This window comes from Oncorhynchus clarkii, chromosome 17 (genome assembly GCF_045791955.1).
Source record: "Oncorhynchus clarkii lewisi isolate Uvic-CL-2024 chromosome 17, UVic_Ocla_1.0, whole genome shotgun sequence".
In the NCBI taxonomy this organism is placed as follows: Eukaryota; Metazoa; Chordata; class Actinopteri; order Salmoniformes; family Salmonidae; genus Oncorhynchus; species Oncorhynchus clarkii.
Genome location: NC_092163.1, coordinates 6918441 through 6937021, shown reverse-complemented (window position 1 = coordinate 6937021; position 18581 = coordinate 6918441). Strand labels below are relative to the sequence as shown.

The 18581-nt window shown below is 47.1% G+C and overlaps 1 protein-coding gene across 4 annotated transcripts in view; it reads right to left on the bottom strand.

The window, feature by feature from the left end:
* LOC139370135 (guanine nucleotide-binding protein G(o) subunit alpha-like) overlaps positions 1 to 18581 on the bottom strand; it is a 38921-nt gene extending 20340 nt beyond the window's left edge. For 3 of the 4 annotated variants that reach the window (XR_011627104.1, XR_011627105.1, XM_071109460.1), the window contains exons 1-2: positions 17485 to 18332; positions 11327 to 11418 (exon numbers count right to left, since the gene is read on the bottom strand). Coding sequence is in view for 1 of the 4 variants with exons in the window: in XM_071109460.1 (XP_070965561.1) it covers positions 11327 to 11418; positions 17485 to 17620 (228 nt within the window). In the remaining 3 variants the exon portion in view is untranslated. Of the gene's footprint in view, positions 1 to 11326; positions 11419 to 17484 lie in introns of all 4 variants that reach the window. The other variant, XR_011627103.1, reaches the window with a different exon arrangement.

Here is an 18581-nt window from a genome sequence, read left to right as displayed (position 1 = left end):
AAGCAGCATGTGGCTCGGCTTGGTGACCTCTAACCCCGGTCTGCTGCTGTCCCACGGGCACCAAGTTCTAAATTCTCACCTCAAAGAAAGGGCATCTGTACCTACACATTACTCACTGTCTGTGTTTGTCAAGACCTCCCCCCTGTACCCTCACTGTCTGTGTTGGTCAAAACCTCCCCCCTGTACCCTCACTGTCTGTGTTGGTCTAGACCTCCCCCCTGTACCCTCACTGTCTGTGTTGGTCAAAACCTCCCCCCTGTACCCTCACTGTCTGTGTTGGTCTAGACCTCCCCCCTGTACCCTCACTGTCTGTGTTGGTCTAGACCTCCCCCCTGTACCCTCACTGTCTGTGTTGGTCAAAACCTCCCCCCTGTACCCTCACTGTCTGTGTTGGTCAAAACCTCCCCCCTGTACCCTCACTGTCTGTGTTGGTCAAAACCTCCCCCCTGTACCCTCACTGTCTGTGTTGGTCTAGACCTCCCCCCTGTACCCTCACTGTCTGTGTTGGTCAAAACCTCCCCCCTGTACCCTCACTGTCTGTGTTGGTCAAAAACCTCCCCCCTGTACCCTCACTGTCTGTGTTGGTCAAAACCCTCCCCCCTGTACCCTCACTGTCTGTGTTGGTCAAAACCTTCCCTCTGTACCCTCACTGTCTGTGTTGGTCAAGACCTCCCCCCTGTACCCTCACTGTCTGTGTTGGTCAAGACCTCCCCCCTGTACCCTCACTGTCTGTGTTGGTCAAGACCTCCCCCCTGTACCCTCACTGTCTGTGTTGGTCAAGACCTCCCCCCTGTACCCTCACTGTCTGTGTTGGTCAAGACCTCCCCCTGTACCCTCACTGTCTGTGTTGGTCAAAACCTCCCCCCTGTACCCTCACTGTCTGTGTTGGTCAAAACCTCCCCCCTGTACCCTCACTGTCTGTGTTGGTCAAGACCTCCCCCCTGTACCCTCACTGTCTGTGTTGGTCAAGACCTCCCCCCTGTACCCTCACTGTCTGTGTTGGTCAAAACCTTCCCTCTGTACCCTCACTGTCTGTGTTGGTCAAAACCTTCCCTCTGTACCCTCACTGTCTGTGTTGGTCAAGACCTCTCCCCTGTACCCTCACTGTCTGTGTTGGTCAAGACCTCCCCCCTGTACCCTCACTGTCTGTGTTGGTCAAGACCTCCCCCCTGTACCCTCACTGTCTGTGTTGGTCAAAACCTTCCCTCTGTACCCTCACTGTCTGTGTTGGTCAAAACCTCCCCCCTGTACCCTCACTGTCTGTGTTGGTCAAAACCTCCCCCCTGTACCCTCACTGTCTGTGTTGGTCAAGACCTCCCCCCTGTACCCTCACTGTCTGTGTTGGTCAAGACCTCCCCCCTGTACCCTCACTGTCTGTGTTGGTCAAAACCTCCCCCTGTACCCTCACTGTCTGTGTTGGTCAAAACCTCCCCCCTTCAAAAGTGTCACAGTGTGCAGGCCAAAAAAGGCTCCTTTACACAGTGATGAGATCTGTCCTGATGACATCTGTCCTGATGAGATGTGTCCTGATGAGATGTGTCCTGATGAGATGTGTCCTGATGAGATCTGTCCTGATGAGATCTGTCCTGATGAGATCTGTCCCCCACCACCTCCATCCTACTTTCTCTCCCCCCTCCCCCACCATCTCCCCCACCTTCTCTCTCCCCTCCCCCACCATCTCCATCCTACTTTCTCTCTCTCTCTCCCCTCCCCCACCATCTCCATCCTACTTTCTCTCTCCCTCTCGATTTTTCTCCCCTGCACCCTCCCTCTTCAAAGAAACATTCTCCATTGACTAGAAACTTAGCCTCCTCTGTTAACAGACTAATGGACACAGACCCTCTCTCCTCCCCCCAGGTGTTTGTAAAGTAATCTGATCTCAATATCTGAGGGCTACGTCACCCCTGTGTATAGTCTATATGTGTGTAGGAAGGGGGATACAATTCCAGATACCCCCATTCACCTCTGCAGCTATTGTCTGCTATGCTGTCAGCATAGCTAATGCTCCAGTCACTACTCACCCCGAGGCGAGATACGGGAACACACACACACTACAGAGAGAGTAAGGAGGGTGAGCCAGAGAAAAGGAGAGAGGGAAGAGGGGAACCGTGAGAGAACAATGAAGACTGCAGAGGGAAAAAAAAACAACACGTCAGAAAAGACTGAGGGCCTCAGTTTGCATCCCAAATGGCACCCTACTCCCTATATAGTGCACTACTTTAGACCAGAGCCTTATTCCCTATATAGTGCACTACTTCTGACCTGGGCCCATAGTGCACTATAGAGGGAATAGGGAGCCATTGGGACGCAGCCTCAGTCTTCACTACTCCTACGGCAGCCTCAGTCTTCCCTACTCCTACGGCAGCCTCAGTCTTCCCTACTCCTACGGCAGCCTCAGTCTTCACTACTCCTACGGCAGCCTCAGTCTTCACTACTCCTACAGCAGCCTCAGGTCTAGACAGGTTTTAAGGACTAATCCCAAGGTAGTGTGTGTGTGTGTGTGTGAGTTTCCACCAAACCCCTCATTCAACCACACCTTACAGAGCAGGTCCAATAGAATGTATGTATGACAGTTGTGTGTACATTGTTTATTGGGGCGGTATGTGCAGGTCCATGAATGAAAACGTACCCAGGACGTTATCAGACAGGATCATGTAGAACTACAAGTGAATCGGTACCCTGGTACAATAATGGTCCCAAAGGACGACGTCTGGACCACAAACTGGATGTGGTTCAGCTGTACATTCATATTGTATGGATGAGCAGGTTCAAACTGCCACATCCCCGACCACGAAAACAACCCTGTGATCACGAAGGACACAGACATACAAAACCACCTACTAGCCTGCCAAGGGACTTGGAGGGACAGATTGCAGGGGTGTCACATAATGGTTGTCCAACTTCCTTTCTTTTTAGGGCTGGGGGTATGTTTGTATTGTCGTGGTAGCGAGAGGTTACTATGTACAGCCTGGAAGTGAGGATTCAACATTCTCTTCTTGATATAGTATTTATGGACAATGTTACAAAAACAATATGTGGAATGCAGCTGAACTGGCTGAGATCTGGCGTTCAATCATTAACTACTGCAGTGTTGTGTTAAAGCTGAGAGCTTTTCTGCTCAACGGAATTCTCTACACTGTTCTAGAATTGGACACAGTTCAAGAATCGTCAACACTGTTCTAGAATTTTCAACACTGTTCTAGAATGCTCAGACAATGAAATTACATCCCCAGAGTTCTGAGTGCCCCCCTCCTTGTTGACATAGCTGGTGGAATGAGAGAAAAATCTCTCTCTGCTGAATAAAACCACTCTACAGCCCCAGGCCTGGGATCTGAGGCAAATAAAGGAGGGATGAGACAGAGGAAGGGCCTTCTTTATGTCTCTATGTCAAATCAAATAACATTTTATTGGTTGCGTACACATATTTTGAAGATGCTAATGCAGGTGCAGCGAAAATCTTATTTTTCTAGCTCCAACAGCGCAGTAATTCCTAACAATACAAAACTATACACACTAATCCAAAAAATGAAAAGAAAGGAATTAAGAAATATCAGAAGGAGAAATGTCAGAGTCCGGAATATAAAAATACACTGAGCATCCAAAACATTAGGAACACCTTCCTCATATTGAGTTGCACCTCCTTTGGCCCTCAGAACAGCCTCAATTCATCGGGTCATGGACTACAAGGTGTAGAAAGTGTTCCACAGGGAGGCTGGGCCATGTTGACTCTACAAGGTGTTCCACAGGGAGGCTGGCCCATGTTGACTCTACAAGGTGTTCCACAGGGAGGCTGGCCCATGTTGACTCTACAAGGTGTTCCACAGGGAGGCTGGCCCATGTTGACTCTACAAGGTGTTCCACAGGGATGCTGGCCCATGTTGACTCTACAAGGTGTTCCACAGGGAGGCTGGCCCATGTTGACTCTACAAGGTGTTCCACAGGGAGGCTGGCCCATGTTGACTCTACAAGGTGTTCCACAGGGATGCTGGCCCATGTTGACTCTACAAGGTGTTCCACAGGGATGCTGGCCCATGTTGACTCTACAAGGTGTTCCACAGGGAGGCTGGCCCATGTTGACTCTACAAGGTGTTCCACAGGGATGCTGGCCCATGTTGACTCTACAAGGTGTTCCACAGGGATGCTGGCCCATGTTGACTCCAATGCTTCCCACAGTTGTGTCAAGTTGGCTGGATGTCCTTTGAGTGGTGGACCATCCTTCATACACACGGGAAACTGTCGAGGCCCTGGGACCCAGTTTGGGAAACCCTCCTGGAGGGCAGGCAGTGTGCCCCCGGTGATGCGTTGACCACACCACCCTCTGGAGAGCCCTGCGGTTGCAGACAGTGCATTTGTCGTACCAGGCGATGATACAGCCGGACAGAATGCTCTCAATGGTGCATCTGGGGGGGGGGGGGGGGGGGGTCTTAGGGGCCAATTTCCTCAGCCTCGCGGTTGCGCCTTCTTCATCACACTACCTGTGTGGATGGACCATTTCAAGTTGTCAGTGATGTGCACGCCGAGGGAACTTGGAACATTTTCTCCACTGGAGTTCAGTCCCTGGACAATAAAGTAGACGAGCTCAGGGCGAGGATCTCATTCGAGACATCAAGGACTATAACTTACTCTGTTTCACAGAATCATGGCTCTCTCCGGGTATACTGTCCCCGTCCATACAGCCAGCGGGGTTCTCCGTACATCACGGACAGAAAGAAAGAACTCTCCGGCAAAAAGAAAGGGGGAGGTGTTTGTTCCACGATTAACTACTCATGGTGTGATTAAGGTAACGTACAGGAAATCAAGTCCTTTTGTTCTCCCGATTTGAAATACCTCTCCATCAAATGCCGGCCACACTACCTCCCGAGAGAATTGGGTCATCGTCACGGCCGTGTATATTCCCCCTCAGGCAGACACTGACGGCTTTCAAGAAAATACACTGGACTTTGTGTAAACTGGAAACCGCATATCCTGAGGCCGCATTTATTTTACAGATTTTTTAAATTTATTTTTATCTCCTACGCTATTCGCTCATTGAGAACTCTGACCATTGCTACTCCCCCTTCCGGGACAGCTACAAGGCCCTCGGCAAATCAGATCATGCCTACATTCTGTTCCTCCCCTCTTATAGGCAGAAACTTAAAACAGGAAGTACCCGTGATAAGGACAGTTTAACATTGGTCTGACCAATCAGAATCTATTCTTCAGGATTGTTTTGGTCATGTGGACAGCGATATGTTCCGGGTTGCCTCTGAGAATAGCATCAACGTATACACTAACTCAGTGACTGAGTTCATCAGGGAAGTGCATAGACGATGCTGTTCCCACTGTGAAGATCAGAGTTTATCCAAACCAGAAACCCTGGATAGATGGCAACATCCACACAAAACTGAAAGTGCCAAAACCACCACATTTAGTGGTGCCAGGGAATTAACCTCTCCCTCAACGTCAACAAAAGGAAGCAGCCGATCGTGGACTTCAGGAGACAGCAGAGAGAGCACGCACCCATCCACATCGGTCTATCTTGTCACAGTGCTACAACACATGCCCAACGGTGGGACAGAGAAAGGAGTGGGTTCCAAATGGCACCCTATTTCCTATATAGGGAATAGGGTGCCCTATAGGCTCTAGTATAAAGTAGTGCACTATATATGGAATAGGGTGCCCTATGGGCTCGGGTCTAAGTAGTGCACTATATAGTGAATAGGGTGCCCTATGGGCTCTGGTCTAATGTAGTGCACTACGTAGGGAATAGGGTGCCATTTGGGCTCTGGTCTAAAGTAGTACACTATGTAGGGAATAGGGTGCCATTTGGGATGCTTCCTGCTACAGAATGTGGTTAATCAAAGAGTCTCTACCAGTCTGCAGCAGGCCTAGAGCAGAGATCTGCTGTACAGGGCATAGTCGGGACAGGACAGGGGAAGGCGGGGTGAGTGAGTGTGTGTGTGTACGTACGTAAGAGAGAAAGCAGGGTGTGTCTCTGTTTTTGTTGGTTCAGGGAAGGGAAAGGCATATAGATAGGGCAGTGAGGCAGCGTGTGATTTATTCCACTGGAAGAGAGTGTTCAAGTTACCATGGTGTTAATGTGACCATGGTGTTAAAGTGACCATGGTGTTAAAGTGACCATGGTGTTAAAGTGACCATGGTGTTAAAGTTACCATGGTGTTAAAGTTACCAAACGTGTCTCTTTAGATGAAAGGGAGACTGATGGGGCAGTGATGGTGGAGTGAGTCTTGGATAATCTGACTTTTATGAGAAAGAGGAGGGAAAGGCCATAACCTTCCCACATCACCACCCAGGACCTTCATCTGGCATATGTGTGTGTGTGTAACATGACAGCAGACAGCTGCCAAGGACCGATTCAGAGCAAGAATACTCCAAGTCTAGAAAATATTATTTACACACACACACAATGACGCACTAATAACTCAAACCAAATTCCTCTCATAATTGAACATTTTTGCTGCTGCACACCTGTTAGTAAACTGGTAGCCATCAAAGTGCTCACCCTTTAAAAAACAGGTCATTCCTCTCAACACCTGTTCATTATGTTGCTACATTATAGAGAATTCAGAGTGAGGGAAGGAGAGGATAGAGGGAAGGAGAGGAGAGGAAGGGAAGGAGAAGAGAGGGGGGAGGGAAAGAGAGGGGGAGGAAGGACAGGACAGGGGAGGGAAAGAGAGAGAGGGAAGGAGAGGAGAGAGGGAGGGGAGGGAAGGAGAGGAGAGAGGGAGGGGAGGGAAGGAGAGGAGAGAGAGGGGAGGAGAGAGAGAGAGGGGAGGAGAGAGAGAGGGGAGGAGAGAGAGAGGGGAGGAGAGAGAGAGGGGAGGAGAGAGAGAGGGGAGGAGAGAGAGAGGGGAGGAGAGAGAGAGGGGAGGAGAGAGAGAGGGAGGGAAGGGGAGGAGAGAGGGAGGGAGGGAAGGGGAGGAGAGAGGGAGGGAGGGAGGGGGAGGAGAGAGGGAGGGAGGGAAGGGGAGGAGAGAGGGCGGGAGGGGGAGGAGAGAGGGAGGGAGGGGGAGGAGAGAGGGAGGGAGGGGGAGGAGAGAGGGAGGGGGAGGAGAGAGGGAGGGAGGGGGAGGAGAGAGGGAGGGGAGGGGGGGAGAGAGGGAGGGAAGGAGAGAGGGAATGAGAGGAGGGGGAGGGAAGGAGAGGAGGGGGGAGGGAAGGAGAGGAGGGAAGGAGAGGAGGGAAAGAGAGGAGGGGGGAGGGAAAGAGAGGAGGGGGGGAGGAGGAGAGGGAGAGAAGGAGAGAGGGAGGGAAGGAGAGAGGGAGGAGATGAGGGAGAGAAGGAGAGGAGAGAGGGAGGGAAGGAGAGGGGGAGGATGGAGAGGAGGAGGGAAAGAGGGGGAGGGAGGAGAGAGAGAGGGAGGGCAGGAGAGAGGGAGGGAGGGCAGGAGAGAGGGAGGGAGGGCAGGAGAGAGGGAGGGAGGGCAGGAGAGAGGGAGGGAGGGCAGGAGAGAGGGAGGGAGGGCAGGAGAGAGGGCAGGAGAGAGGGCAGGAGAGAGGGCAGGAGAGAGGGCAGGAGAGAGGGCAGGAGAGAGGGCAGGAGAGAGGGCAGGAGAGAGGGCAGGAGAGGAGAGAGGGAGGGAAGGAGAGGAGAGAGGGAGGGAAGGAGAGGAGAGAGGGAGGGAAGGGGAGGAGAGAGGGAGGGAAGGAGAGGAGAGAGGGAGGGAAGGAGAGGAGAGGAGAGAGGGAGGGAAGGGGAGGAGAGAGGGAGGGAAGGGGAGGAGAGAGGGAGGGAAGGGGAGGAGAGAGGGAGGGAAGGGGAGGAGAGAGAGAGAGAGGGAGGGGGGAGGGAGAGAGGGAGGGAGGGAGGGAGGGCGGGCGGGCGGGAAGGGGAGGAGAGAGGGAGGGAAGGAAGGGGAGGAGAGAGGGAGGGAAGGAAAGGGAGGAGAGAGGGAGGGAAGGAAGGGGAGGAGAGAGGGAGGGAAGGAAGGGGAGGAGAGAGGGAGGGAAGGAAGGGGAGGAGAGAGGGAGGGAAGGAAGGGGAGGAGAGAGGGAGAGAGGGAAGGAGAGAGGGAGGGAGGGAAGGAGAGAGGGAGGGAGGGAAGGGAGAGAAGAGAGGGAGGGAGGGAGGGAGAGGAGAGGAGAGGAGAGAGGGGGAGGGAGGGAAGGAAGGAGAGGAGACAGGGGGAGGGAAGGAGAGGAGAGAGGGTAGGGGAGGAGAGGAGAGGGAAGGAGAGAGGAGAGAAAAGGAGAGGAGAGAGGGAGGGAAGGGGATGAGAGGGAGGAGGTGAGGAGAGAGGGAGGGAAGGAGAGGAGAGAGGGAGGGAAGGAGAGAGGGAGGGAAGGGGAGGAGAGGGAGGGAAGGAGAGGGAGGGAAGGGGAGGAGAGGGAGGGAAGGAGAGGGAGGGAAAGGGAGGAGAGGGAGGGAAGGAGAGGGAGGGAAGGAGAGGGAGGGAAGGAGAGGGAGGGAAGGAGAGGGAGGGAAGGAGAGGGAGGGAAAGGGAGGAGAGAGGGAGGGAAAGGGAGGAGAGAGGGAGGGAAAGGGAGGAGAGAGGGAGGGAAAGGGAGGAGAGAGGGAGGGAAAGGGAGGAGAGAGGGAGGGAAAGGGAGGAGAGATGGAGGGAAGGGGAGGAGAGAGGGAGGGAAGGGGAGGAGAGAGAGGAGGAGGGAAGGAGAGGAGAGAGGGGGAGGGAGGGAAGGAGAGAGGGGGAGGGAAGGAGAAGAGAGGAGAGGAGAGAGGGGGACGGAGGGAAGGAGAGGAGAGAGGGGAGGGAGGGAAGGAGAGGAGAGAGGGAAGGAGTGAGGGAAGGAGAGAGGGAAGGAGAGAGGGGAGGGAAGGAGAGAGGGGAGGGAAGGAGAGAGGGGAGGGAAGGAGAGGAGAGGGAAGGAGAGAGGGGAGGGAAGGAGAGAGGGGAGGGAAGGAGAGAGGGGAGGGAAGGAGAGGAGAGGGAAGGAAAGAGGGGAGGGAAGGAGTGAGCAAGGGAGCAATGAAGAGAGGAGTAAAAATCTAAGTGAGAAGGAGAATAAAGAGGAATGGAAGAAAGGGAAAGTTGGTGGGAAAAGAGGGAGAGACCGAGAGAGTCGGTGGTTCACCCAGTCAGTGTGTCTCAGTATTGTCCACATTCCTCTATTTAACCCCAGACGTTAGGACAAACACACAGGAAGAGTTGATGCAGATGTGTCCCCAGAAGGCACCATGCCCTCACTCAGCTTATTTCCCCTCACCCCCCCCCTCTCTCTTATTCCACTTCTTATCAGATGAGTGATATGATCATCTATCTATCTATCTCACCTGGCCAGTTCCATTAGAGTGAGTAGCAACCAGCACCTGGTCTGTGTGGATAGGACAACTGAGACGCCCATACAATGACTGGCAAGCAATTTGATCAGGCTTCTACTGTATTTAGATTACCTGTGGGACTTTCTGTGTGTGTCTGTCTGTGTCTCTGTGTGTGTGATTATATATATATATATATATATATATATATATATATATATATATATATATATATACATACACACACACACACACACACACACACACACACACACACACACACACACACACACACACACACACACACACACACACACACACAGAGAGAGTCCCACAGGTAATCTAAATACAGTAGAAATACAGTATATATATACAGTGCCTTGCGAAAGTATTCGGCCCCCTTGAACTTTGCGACCTTTTGCCACATTTCAGGCTTCAAACATAAAGATATAAAACTGTATTTTTTTGTGAAGAATCAACAACAAGTGGGACACAATCATGAAGTAGAACGACATTTATTGGATATTTCAAACTTTTTTAACAAATCAAAAACTGAAAAATTGGGCGTGCAAAATTATTCAGCCCCCTTAAGTTAATACTTTGTAGCGCCACCTTTTGCTGCGATTACAGCTGTAAGTCGCTTGGGGTATGTCTCTATCAGTTTTGCACATCGAGAGACTGACATTTTTTCCCATTCCTCCTTGCAAAACAGCTCGAGCTCAGTGAGGTTGGATGGAGAGCATTTGTGAACAGCAGTTTTCAGTTCTTTCCACAGATTCTCGATTGGATTCAGGTCTGGACTTTGACTTGGCCATTCTAACACCTGGATATGTTTATTTTTGAACCATTCCATTGTAGATTTTGCTTTATGTTTTGGATCATTATATTGTTGGAAGACAAATCTCCGTCCCAGTCTCAGGTCTTTTGCAGACTCCATCAGGTTTTCTTCCAGAATGGTCCTGTATTTGGCTCCATCCATCTTCCCATCAATTTTAACCATCTTCCCTGTCCCTGCTGAAGAAAAGCAGGCCCAAACCATGATGCTGCCACCACCATGTTTGACAGTGGGGATGGTGTGTTCAGCTGTGTTGCTTTTACGCCAAACATAACGTTTTGCATTGTTGCCAAAAAGTTCAATTTTGGTTTCATCTGACCAGAGCACCTTCTTCCACATGTTTGGTGTGTCTCCCAGGAGGCTTGTGGCAAACTTTAAACGACACTTTTTATGGATATCTTTAAGAAATGGCTTTCTTCTTGCCACTCTTCCATAAAGGCCAGATTTGTGCAATATACGACTGATTGTTGTCCTATGGACAGAGTCTCCCACCTCAGCTGTAGATCTCTGCAGTTCATCCAGAGTGATCATGAGCCTCTTGGCTGCATCTCTGATCAGTCTTCTCCTTGTATGAGCTGAAAGTTTAGAGGGACGGCCAGGTCTTGGTAGATTTGCAGTGGTCTGATACTCCTTCCATTTCAATATTATCGCTTGCACAGTGCTCCTTGGGATGTTTAAAGCTTGGGAAATCTTTTTGTATCCAAATCCGGCTTTAAACTTCTTCACAACAGTATCTCGGACCTGCCTGGTGTGTTCCTTGTTCTTCATGATGCTCTCTGCGCTTTTAACGGACCCCTGAGACTATCACAGTGCAGATGCATTTATACGGAGACTTGATTACACACAGGTGGATTGTATTTATCATCATTAGTCATTTAGGTCAACATTGGATCATCCAGAGATCTTCACTGAACTTCTGGAGAGAGTTTGCTGCACTGAAAGTAAAGGGGCTGAATAATTTTGCACGCCCAATTTTTCAGTTTTTGATTTGTTAAAAAAGTTTGAAATATCCAATAAATGTCGTTCCACTTCATGATTGTGTCCCACTTGTTGTTGATTCTTCACAAAAAAATACAGTTTTATATCGTTATGTTTGAAGCCTGAAATGTGGCAAAAGGTCGCAAAGTTCAAGGGGGCCGAATACTTTCGCAAGGCACTGTATGTATATATATATATATATATATATATATATATATATATATATATATATATATATATATATATATATATATATATGTATATGTGTGTGTGTGTGTGTGTGTGTGTGTGTGTACCTTGAAGCTGGTCAGCTCTTGCTTGGTAAAGCCGTGGCTGTGGATGATCTTCATCTGTTTGACCAGAGTACTCTTCCCACTCTCTGCTGCTCCTGAATGAGACGCAGGGATGGAGAGAGAGACATTTCAAGTGTTATATTATCATGTCTCTCTTTGTTTTTGAAACCTTGAGGGTAATGTTTACTGTTAAATTCTAATTGTTTTTTGTTCATGGTTTGTGTCTTCTCACTTTTGTTTATTTCACTTGCTTTGGCAATGTAAACATGTTTCCCATGCCGATAAACCCCTTTGACGAGAGAGAGCGAGCGAGAGAGAAAAAGAGAGAGCGAAAAATAGTTTCTTACATTGTATTACAACAAGTTCAAGGACAATGGCTTTATCTTGACGCCTGGGTCCCAGATCAGTTTGTGTTGTGATTGGACAATGACCATAGATAGGAGAGTTGACAAGACAGCATAAAACATCTTAAGTGTTTCCCTTAAGGAATCATTTTCCTACACCTAAGGGAATTGTTTAAGGATGTTGCCCTTTAGGTGAGGGCATCATTTAAGGGTTTTACGGTAGTTTGAAGACACGTACAACAGAAAGAGTCTCTGGTTACCATGGAAATTACTAAGTTAAAGTCTTAAGTAAAGTCTTAGTTAATTAAAAGTTTTTTTTTAAAGTATTCAAAGACATCGCATGTATTTTTGGGGATCGCAAAATAGAAATTCTACGTTCAAGAACAGAGAAACAAATTGATTCATTAGATAATAAAATGTGTTTATTTTTAGTAACTTTTTACTCAACTTGTTTCTATTAATTTCTAGCACGTCAAGCGAAGTCCAGAGCCGCGGAGGCTGCAGAAGGGAGGGCGACTCATAATGGAATGACATAGAAAGCATGAGTTTTTCTCAGGAGCAAGCGAGGGTCAGAGTATAAATCCATATCAAAGTATGCGAAACGGAGCACACTTCTCTAATGCCTACTCCGTTTGTACATATTTTGAAGCATGCATCGATGCTTCAACAGAAAGTACGCAAAGAAATATGACTCAATCATGTAAAAAATGAAGGAACATTTATTGAAATCATTGGCGGCCAATTATTTGAGCTGAAGTGAGAGAACACACTCCGAATTTGGAATAAAATGTTGCCTATTCACATATTGTATGTTGCCCGACTACAATATTTGACCTTGATACGTTAATTTTGGCATGTCTGTCTGCCTCCGTACTGTAGATCGCATGCCCATAATAAGTCAATAGGGCTAACTGGCTAGCTACTAGTAGTTACTTTTTCTCAACATGTTTCTAGTAGTTTCTAGCACATCAAGATAACGCAGTACTGTTGACTAGCCACGAAGAATTGACATCTACTTTGCATAACATTAGTCATTTTTGCCTGTTAAACTATCTGGTTAGCTACATTATTACAAGTCACATATAGCTAGCTAGCTTATAGTTATGAAGTAAAACGTTTGAATTGCGTATATCTTGATTCCTCTCTATTGTCATTGTCCTGGCTGGAAGAAGGTTCAGTGAATGGGTAAGTCCATAGTCAAGTCAATAGCTAGGCACGAATAATTGTTAGCTAGCTAGTTGCCCACTAAACATTTACATCTACCTTGCATAACATTAGTTTTAGGCCCTTTTTGCCTGTTTAACTAGCTGGTTAGCTAGATTACTATGGCTCACATATATCTAGCTGATAATTATGAAATAAAACATTTGTTTTGTGGTGCAGTGTGAGATAAGCATTACTCCCCCTACTGTGTGAAATGTTAAGTTTTAGGATTTCTCCACACGCTTGTCCCCACAAGAACGTACTCGAGAGAACATCCTGGCACTCAGAGCATGAGTGTGGGAGCACGGTAGTATGCATACAACACCACGTGTTTGATACCGTTCCACTTATTCCGCTTCAGCCATTAACACACATATGTCAGAGTCAAGGCCCGCGGGCCACATCCGGCCCGCAAGAAGGTTTTTTACGGCCCCTGGGATGATCTTGATTTATTATTAGAACCGGCCCGCAGCAAGCCGGCAGCCCGCAGATCTTTTACACGCACCAATACTACATTTCCCACAATGCAAAGGTGACGCACCGAGCAGTAGGCTGCTTCATTTCAATATTTATTGGCACAGCAGTCGTCAGCATCACAGTAAAATTAACTTTCAGATACCCATCAAAAATGGCAAAACGGAAGGTGGATACTGAGAACCGGGGGTTTCAAACAAGGTGGGAGTCGGAGTATATGTTCACGAAGGTAGCTGGAAAACCTGTGTGTCTTCTGTGTGGAGAAAGTGTGGCGGTACTGAAAGAGTATAATCTGAGACGACATTATGAAACGAAACACGCGGACACACACGCGGACGCAACTGTCAAGGCCAGTTTTATTTTGGCAGAAGAGATCGCTAAATCAGCCCGGCCATTTACGGAGGGGGATTTCATCAAAAACTGCATGATTAAAGTTTGTGACGAAGTTTGCCCAGAAAAAAGGCAACTCTTTTTAAATGTGAGTCTGAGCAGAAACACCATTGCCGAGAGAGTAGACCAGTTGTCCATCAATCTAAAAGAGCAGCTTGTGAAAAAGGGAAAAGATTTTATTGCATATTCCTTGGCTGTGGATGAGAGCACCGACATTTCTGACATTGCCCAGTTGTCAATTTTCATCCGCGGAGTGGACTCCAACCTAAGCGTGACAGAGGAGTTTTTGGCTTTACGTCCTATGCATGGCACAACTACGGGGCATGATTTGTATGAAGAGGTGTCAAGATGTGTAAATGAGATGGAGCTGCCTTGGGAAAAACTCGTGGGTTTGACAACCGACGGAGCACCTGCGATGTGTGGACACAGGAGCGGACTGGTGGCGAAGATACGGGAAAAGATGCAAGAGGAAAACGCGACAGGTGAGCTGACAGCTTATCATTGTATCATACACCAGGAAGCGTTGTGCGGTAAAGCCTTGAAAATGGAGCATGTAATGAGCATCATCACGCGCACAGTTAACTTTATCAGAGCCAAAGGTTTGAATCACCGCCAGTTCAAGGCATTTCTGACGGAGTTAGAAACGGAGCATGGTGATTTGCCTTATCACACAGAGGTGCGATGGCTAAGCCAGGGAAAGGTGCTTCAAAGATGTTTCGAGCTTCGTGAGGAGATTTGTCTGTTCTTGGACAGCAAAGGGAAAGACACAACACAACTCCGAGACGAAATGTTTCTGTGTGAAATGGCTTTTCTGTGTGACATTACGAGTCATCTGAATGCAATAAACTTGCAGCTGCAGGGTCGGGATCGTGTCATCTCTGATATGTACAGTACAGTGAAGGCATTTAAAACCAAACTGACTCTGTGGGAGACGCAGATGCGGAAAGAAAATTTGAGCCACTTTCCCAGCTGCCAGACCATGAAAGAGAAGCTCTCTACCAGTGCGTTCCCGAGCACACAGTTGGCTGATAAAATAGGTATGCTTGCCGCTGACTTTCGACGCCGATTTGCTGACTTTGAAGCACAAAAAAGCAGGTTGGAACTGCTCGGTAACCCATTTGCTGTTGACGTGGAAAGCTCACCACCAAACCTCCAAATGGAGTTGATTGACCTCCAATGCAATGATGCACTGAGGGCAAAATATGCGGCAGTGGGTGCTGCGGAGTTCGCCCGTTTCCTCCCCGGCACAATGCCCCAGCTGCGCATCCAGGCTGCTCAAACGTTGTCTATGTTTGGCAGCACATACCTGTGTGAACAACTGTTTTCTTTGATGAACCTGAACAAAACATCACACAGAAGTCGACTTACTGCTGAACACCTCCACTCAATTCTGAGGATTTCTTCAGCTCAGAGCCTTACCCCGAACATTGATGAACTTGTGGAAAAGATGGGACACCACCAAGTATCACCCTCAACCTCAAACAAGTGAACATTACTGTGCAATCACATATTTAGAGTTTTTACTCAGTTCAAGTTTAAAAGTTAAAATGTAATATTTGTTTTCACTGCATGTTACTTCTCCTTAAACAAAGTGTTGTTTTTGATTAATAGATTTTTGCACTTTATTTTTTTGTATTTCAATCCAATTATATTTTAAAAATATTTCAGTTGAGTGGATGATAGAAAATTGCTATTATTGTTTTTTCTTTGAAGTAAATTTAGCCCACTTTTGCTAAAATAGAAAATATAGTCTACTGATGGTGCCTTGAATACCGGTTTCTTTCATTTAATGTTCATGTTATGGGGATATTTATATAAAGGAAATTTGTCTTTTGTGTCTGTTGAAAATTAAAGATTACTGACAGATCCATAAGAAAATATTGCTTTATTTATCTGATCATATTGTAATATATTTGTTAGGTTTTCAGTAGGTTCAATTAGGTTCACTAGACTATATGCGTCATTTAAAAATTTTTCAATGAACATTCGAACAGTCCGGCCCTCGTCTTGTAGCTGATTTTTTTATTTGGCCCTCCGTCCATTTGACTTTGACACCCCTGCATTAACACAAGCACGTCCTCCCGAATGAATGTGCCACCAACCTCCTGTGGTATAGAGTATGTAGTCAGCTAGCTGTGTAGCCAGCTAGCTGGTTAGCCATGGGTTGTGCACCTTTCCTTGTTCAGCTACCTAGCTAGCTGGTGGGAAGTTTTTCTTTTGAAACCAGGGTAGAGGAAAGAAACATTCCCTTCCACAAGTTCTGTTTACATTGATATCCCTACTGAATGCTGTTTACATTGATATCCCTACTGAATGCTGTTTACATTGATATCCCTACTGAATGCTGTTTACATTGATATCCCGACTGAATGCTGTTTACATTGATATCCCTACTGAATGCTGTTTACATTGATATCCCTACTGAATGCTGTTTACATTGATATCCCTACTGAATGCTGTTTACATTGATATCCCTACTGAATGCTGTTTGCATTGATATCCCTACTGAATGCTGTTTACATTGATATCCCTACTGAATGCTGTTTACATTGATATCCATACTGAATGCTGTTTACAATGATATCCATACTGAATGCTGTTTACATTGATATCCCTACTGAATGCTGTTTACATTGATATCCCTACTGAATGCTGTTTACATTGATATCCCTACTGAATGCTGTTTACATTGATATCCCTACTGAATGCTGTTTACATTGATATCCCTACTGAATGCTGTTTACATTGATATCCCTACTGAATGCTGTTTACATTGATATCCCTACTGAATGCTGTTTACATTGATATCCCTACTGAATGCTGTTTACATTGATATCCATACTGAATGCTGTTTACATTGATATCCCTACTGAATGCTGTTTACATTGATATCCATACTGAATGCTGTTTACATTGATATCCCGACTGAATGCTGTTTACATTGATATCCCTACTGAATGCTGTTTACATTGATATCCCGACTGAATGCTGTTTACATTGATATCCCCACTGAATGCTGTTTACATTGATATCCCTACTGAATGAAGCACTTAAGGGGCCTCAAGGGCAACACACTTTGTTCACTTACTTTAAGGGGCAAATTTGGGAAAAGCTACTTAAGATGTTTTATGCAACCGGGCCCTGGGTATTTATCTTGTTCTGGTTAATCTCAACACAAACCACATTGGCCTCTATCTGCACTGTGATTCATTCACTGTGACTGACCAGGAAGAATGTTAGACCATTGTGTGGAAACGCCTGCCCTGCACCCTTTAAACTCCTCACTGTGTTTCTGTTAAACCAATCATTTGGTCTAGTATGGGTCTTCTTTAGCTCGTTGCTGTTGTTCCAATAGCCCCGTTTAAACTAGAAGTGTGTGGGGCTTTTTAGTTCATTAATGAACATAGGCTAAACTTGCAAATGTGTTGTGCAAAGCCTAGTGTCTTAGCTTAGGGCCAGGAGTTTGTCCAGTTGATCTGACCAGAGTACACTCGGCCGCACAATACAGAACATCAACATACTCTTCTGCCGAAGGTGGAATATTGTCCACTAACTACTATTAGTACTACCACCACCACACAGAGAGAGTAGAGTGACATTTCTATTCCACTGAAACTTGCGACTGTAATGTTTACTGTTAATTTTCGCTTTTGTTTATCTATTTCACTTGCTTTGGCAATGTAAAAACATATGTTCCCATGTCAATAAATCCCTTTGAAATAAATGTAATTGAGAGAAAGAGAGACTTACCGAGCATTAGAATTTTGACCACGTTCATCTCCCTCTTGGCGTATTCATACAGGTCCCTGTCTATCTTCGCGCTCTGAAGCTTCGCCTTCTTCCCCTCCTCCGTTAGGTCTTGTTCTGAACTGAGACACTGTCCCATCTCGCCTTGCTCATCTCCTCGTTCACCGGACACGCACGAGCTAGAATAATACCGGGGAAGGGGGGTCCACTTTAGGGATCAGTCACCGTGGGTTGACGGTGATAGTTGACTGGAACATGTTTATCCAATTGGGTTTTGATTATCGCTTTTTCCTCTTGATGTATCACCTTTTGGGGTGGTTTTCTAAGCCAAATGTCTGCAACAATATGGCCAAATGTTCTGTCCTATTCCTTTTTATGACTAAATTAATAACGAAGAAAACAAGTAATTGAATAGGTTAGAAGTTATTCAATCGGTTCGCATTGGAAGCGCATGTCTATCCGTTGTTACATGATGCGGAATCGCTCGCAATATATCCAATCGAAAAAGGTGAAAACGTTTACCTACTCACTAGCCAAAAAAAAGTCTCTCGTTACCCAACCGACCACCAAATCAGCAAGGCTATTGTGAATACTTCCTTGTTGTGTTAGACTCGAGAGACAAACAACATTTTCAAAAAATAGACTACCTTCAAATGGCCAATGAGACCGTGAGCGCCGCTATAGTAGCCTCCAGAATCCTAACTCCCGAAGTTTCCTCACCTAGTTGATTTAGGACGGGAGATCCCTCCCACACAGCCTCATAGACTCCCACGGTATTGCAGCATTGGAAAAGTTTCAGATATCCCGTGGAAGTGACGTTTCGGGAGGAGAAATTGACGCCTGAGTGAGTGCTGCCATGTCCACTGTATCCACAAGGTGCGGTACTCTGAAAATAACAAACATAATAATCCCAGTTTTGAATGTCAGTGCGTTCACGCTCACCAACGCCTCAAATCCTGCCAAACGCGTGGGTCAGGGATTAGTTTCCCTTTGTGTTCCTAATGAGGTGAACGTTTTTTATTCAAGAGACTCGAGCCGTGTCCTCATTTCGACAGCTCAGCGTAATCTGTGACCACACAGCCGCAACCACCGGTCTAGTT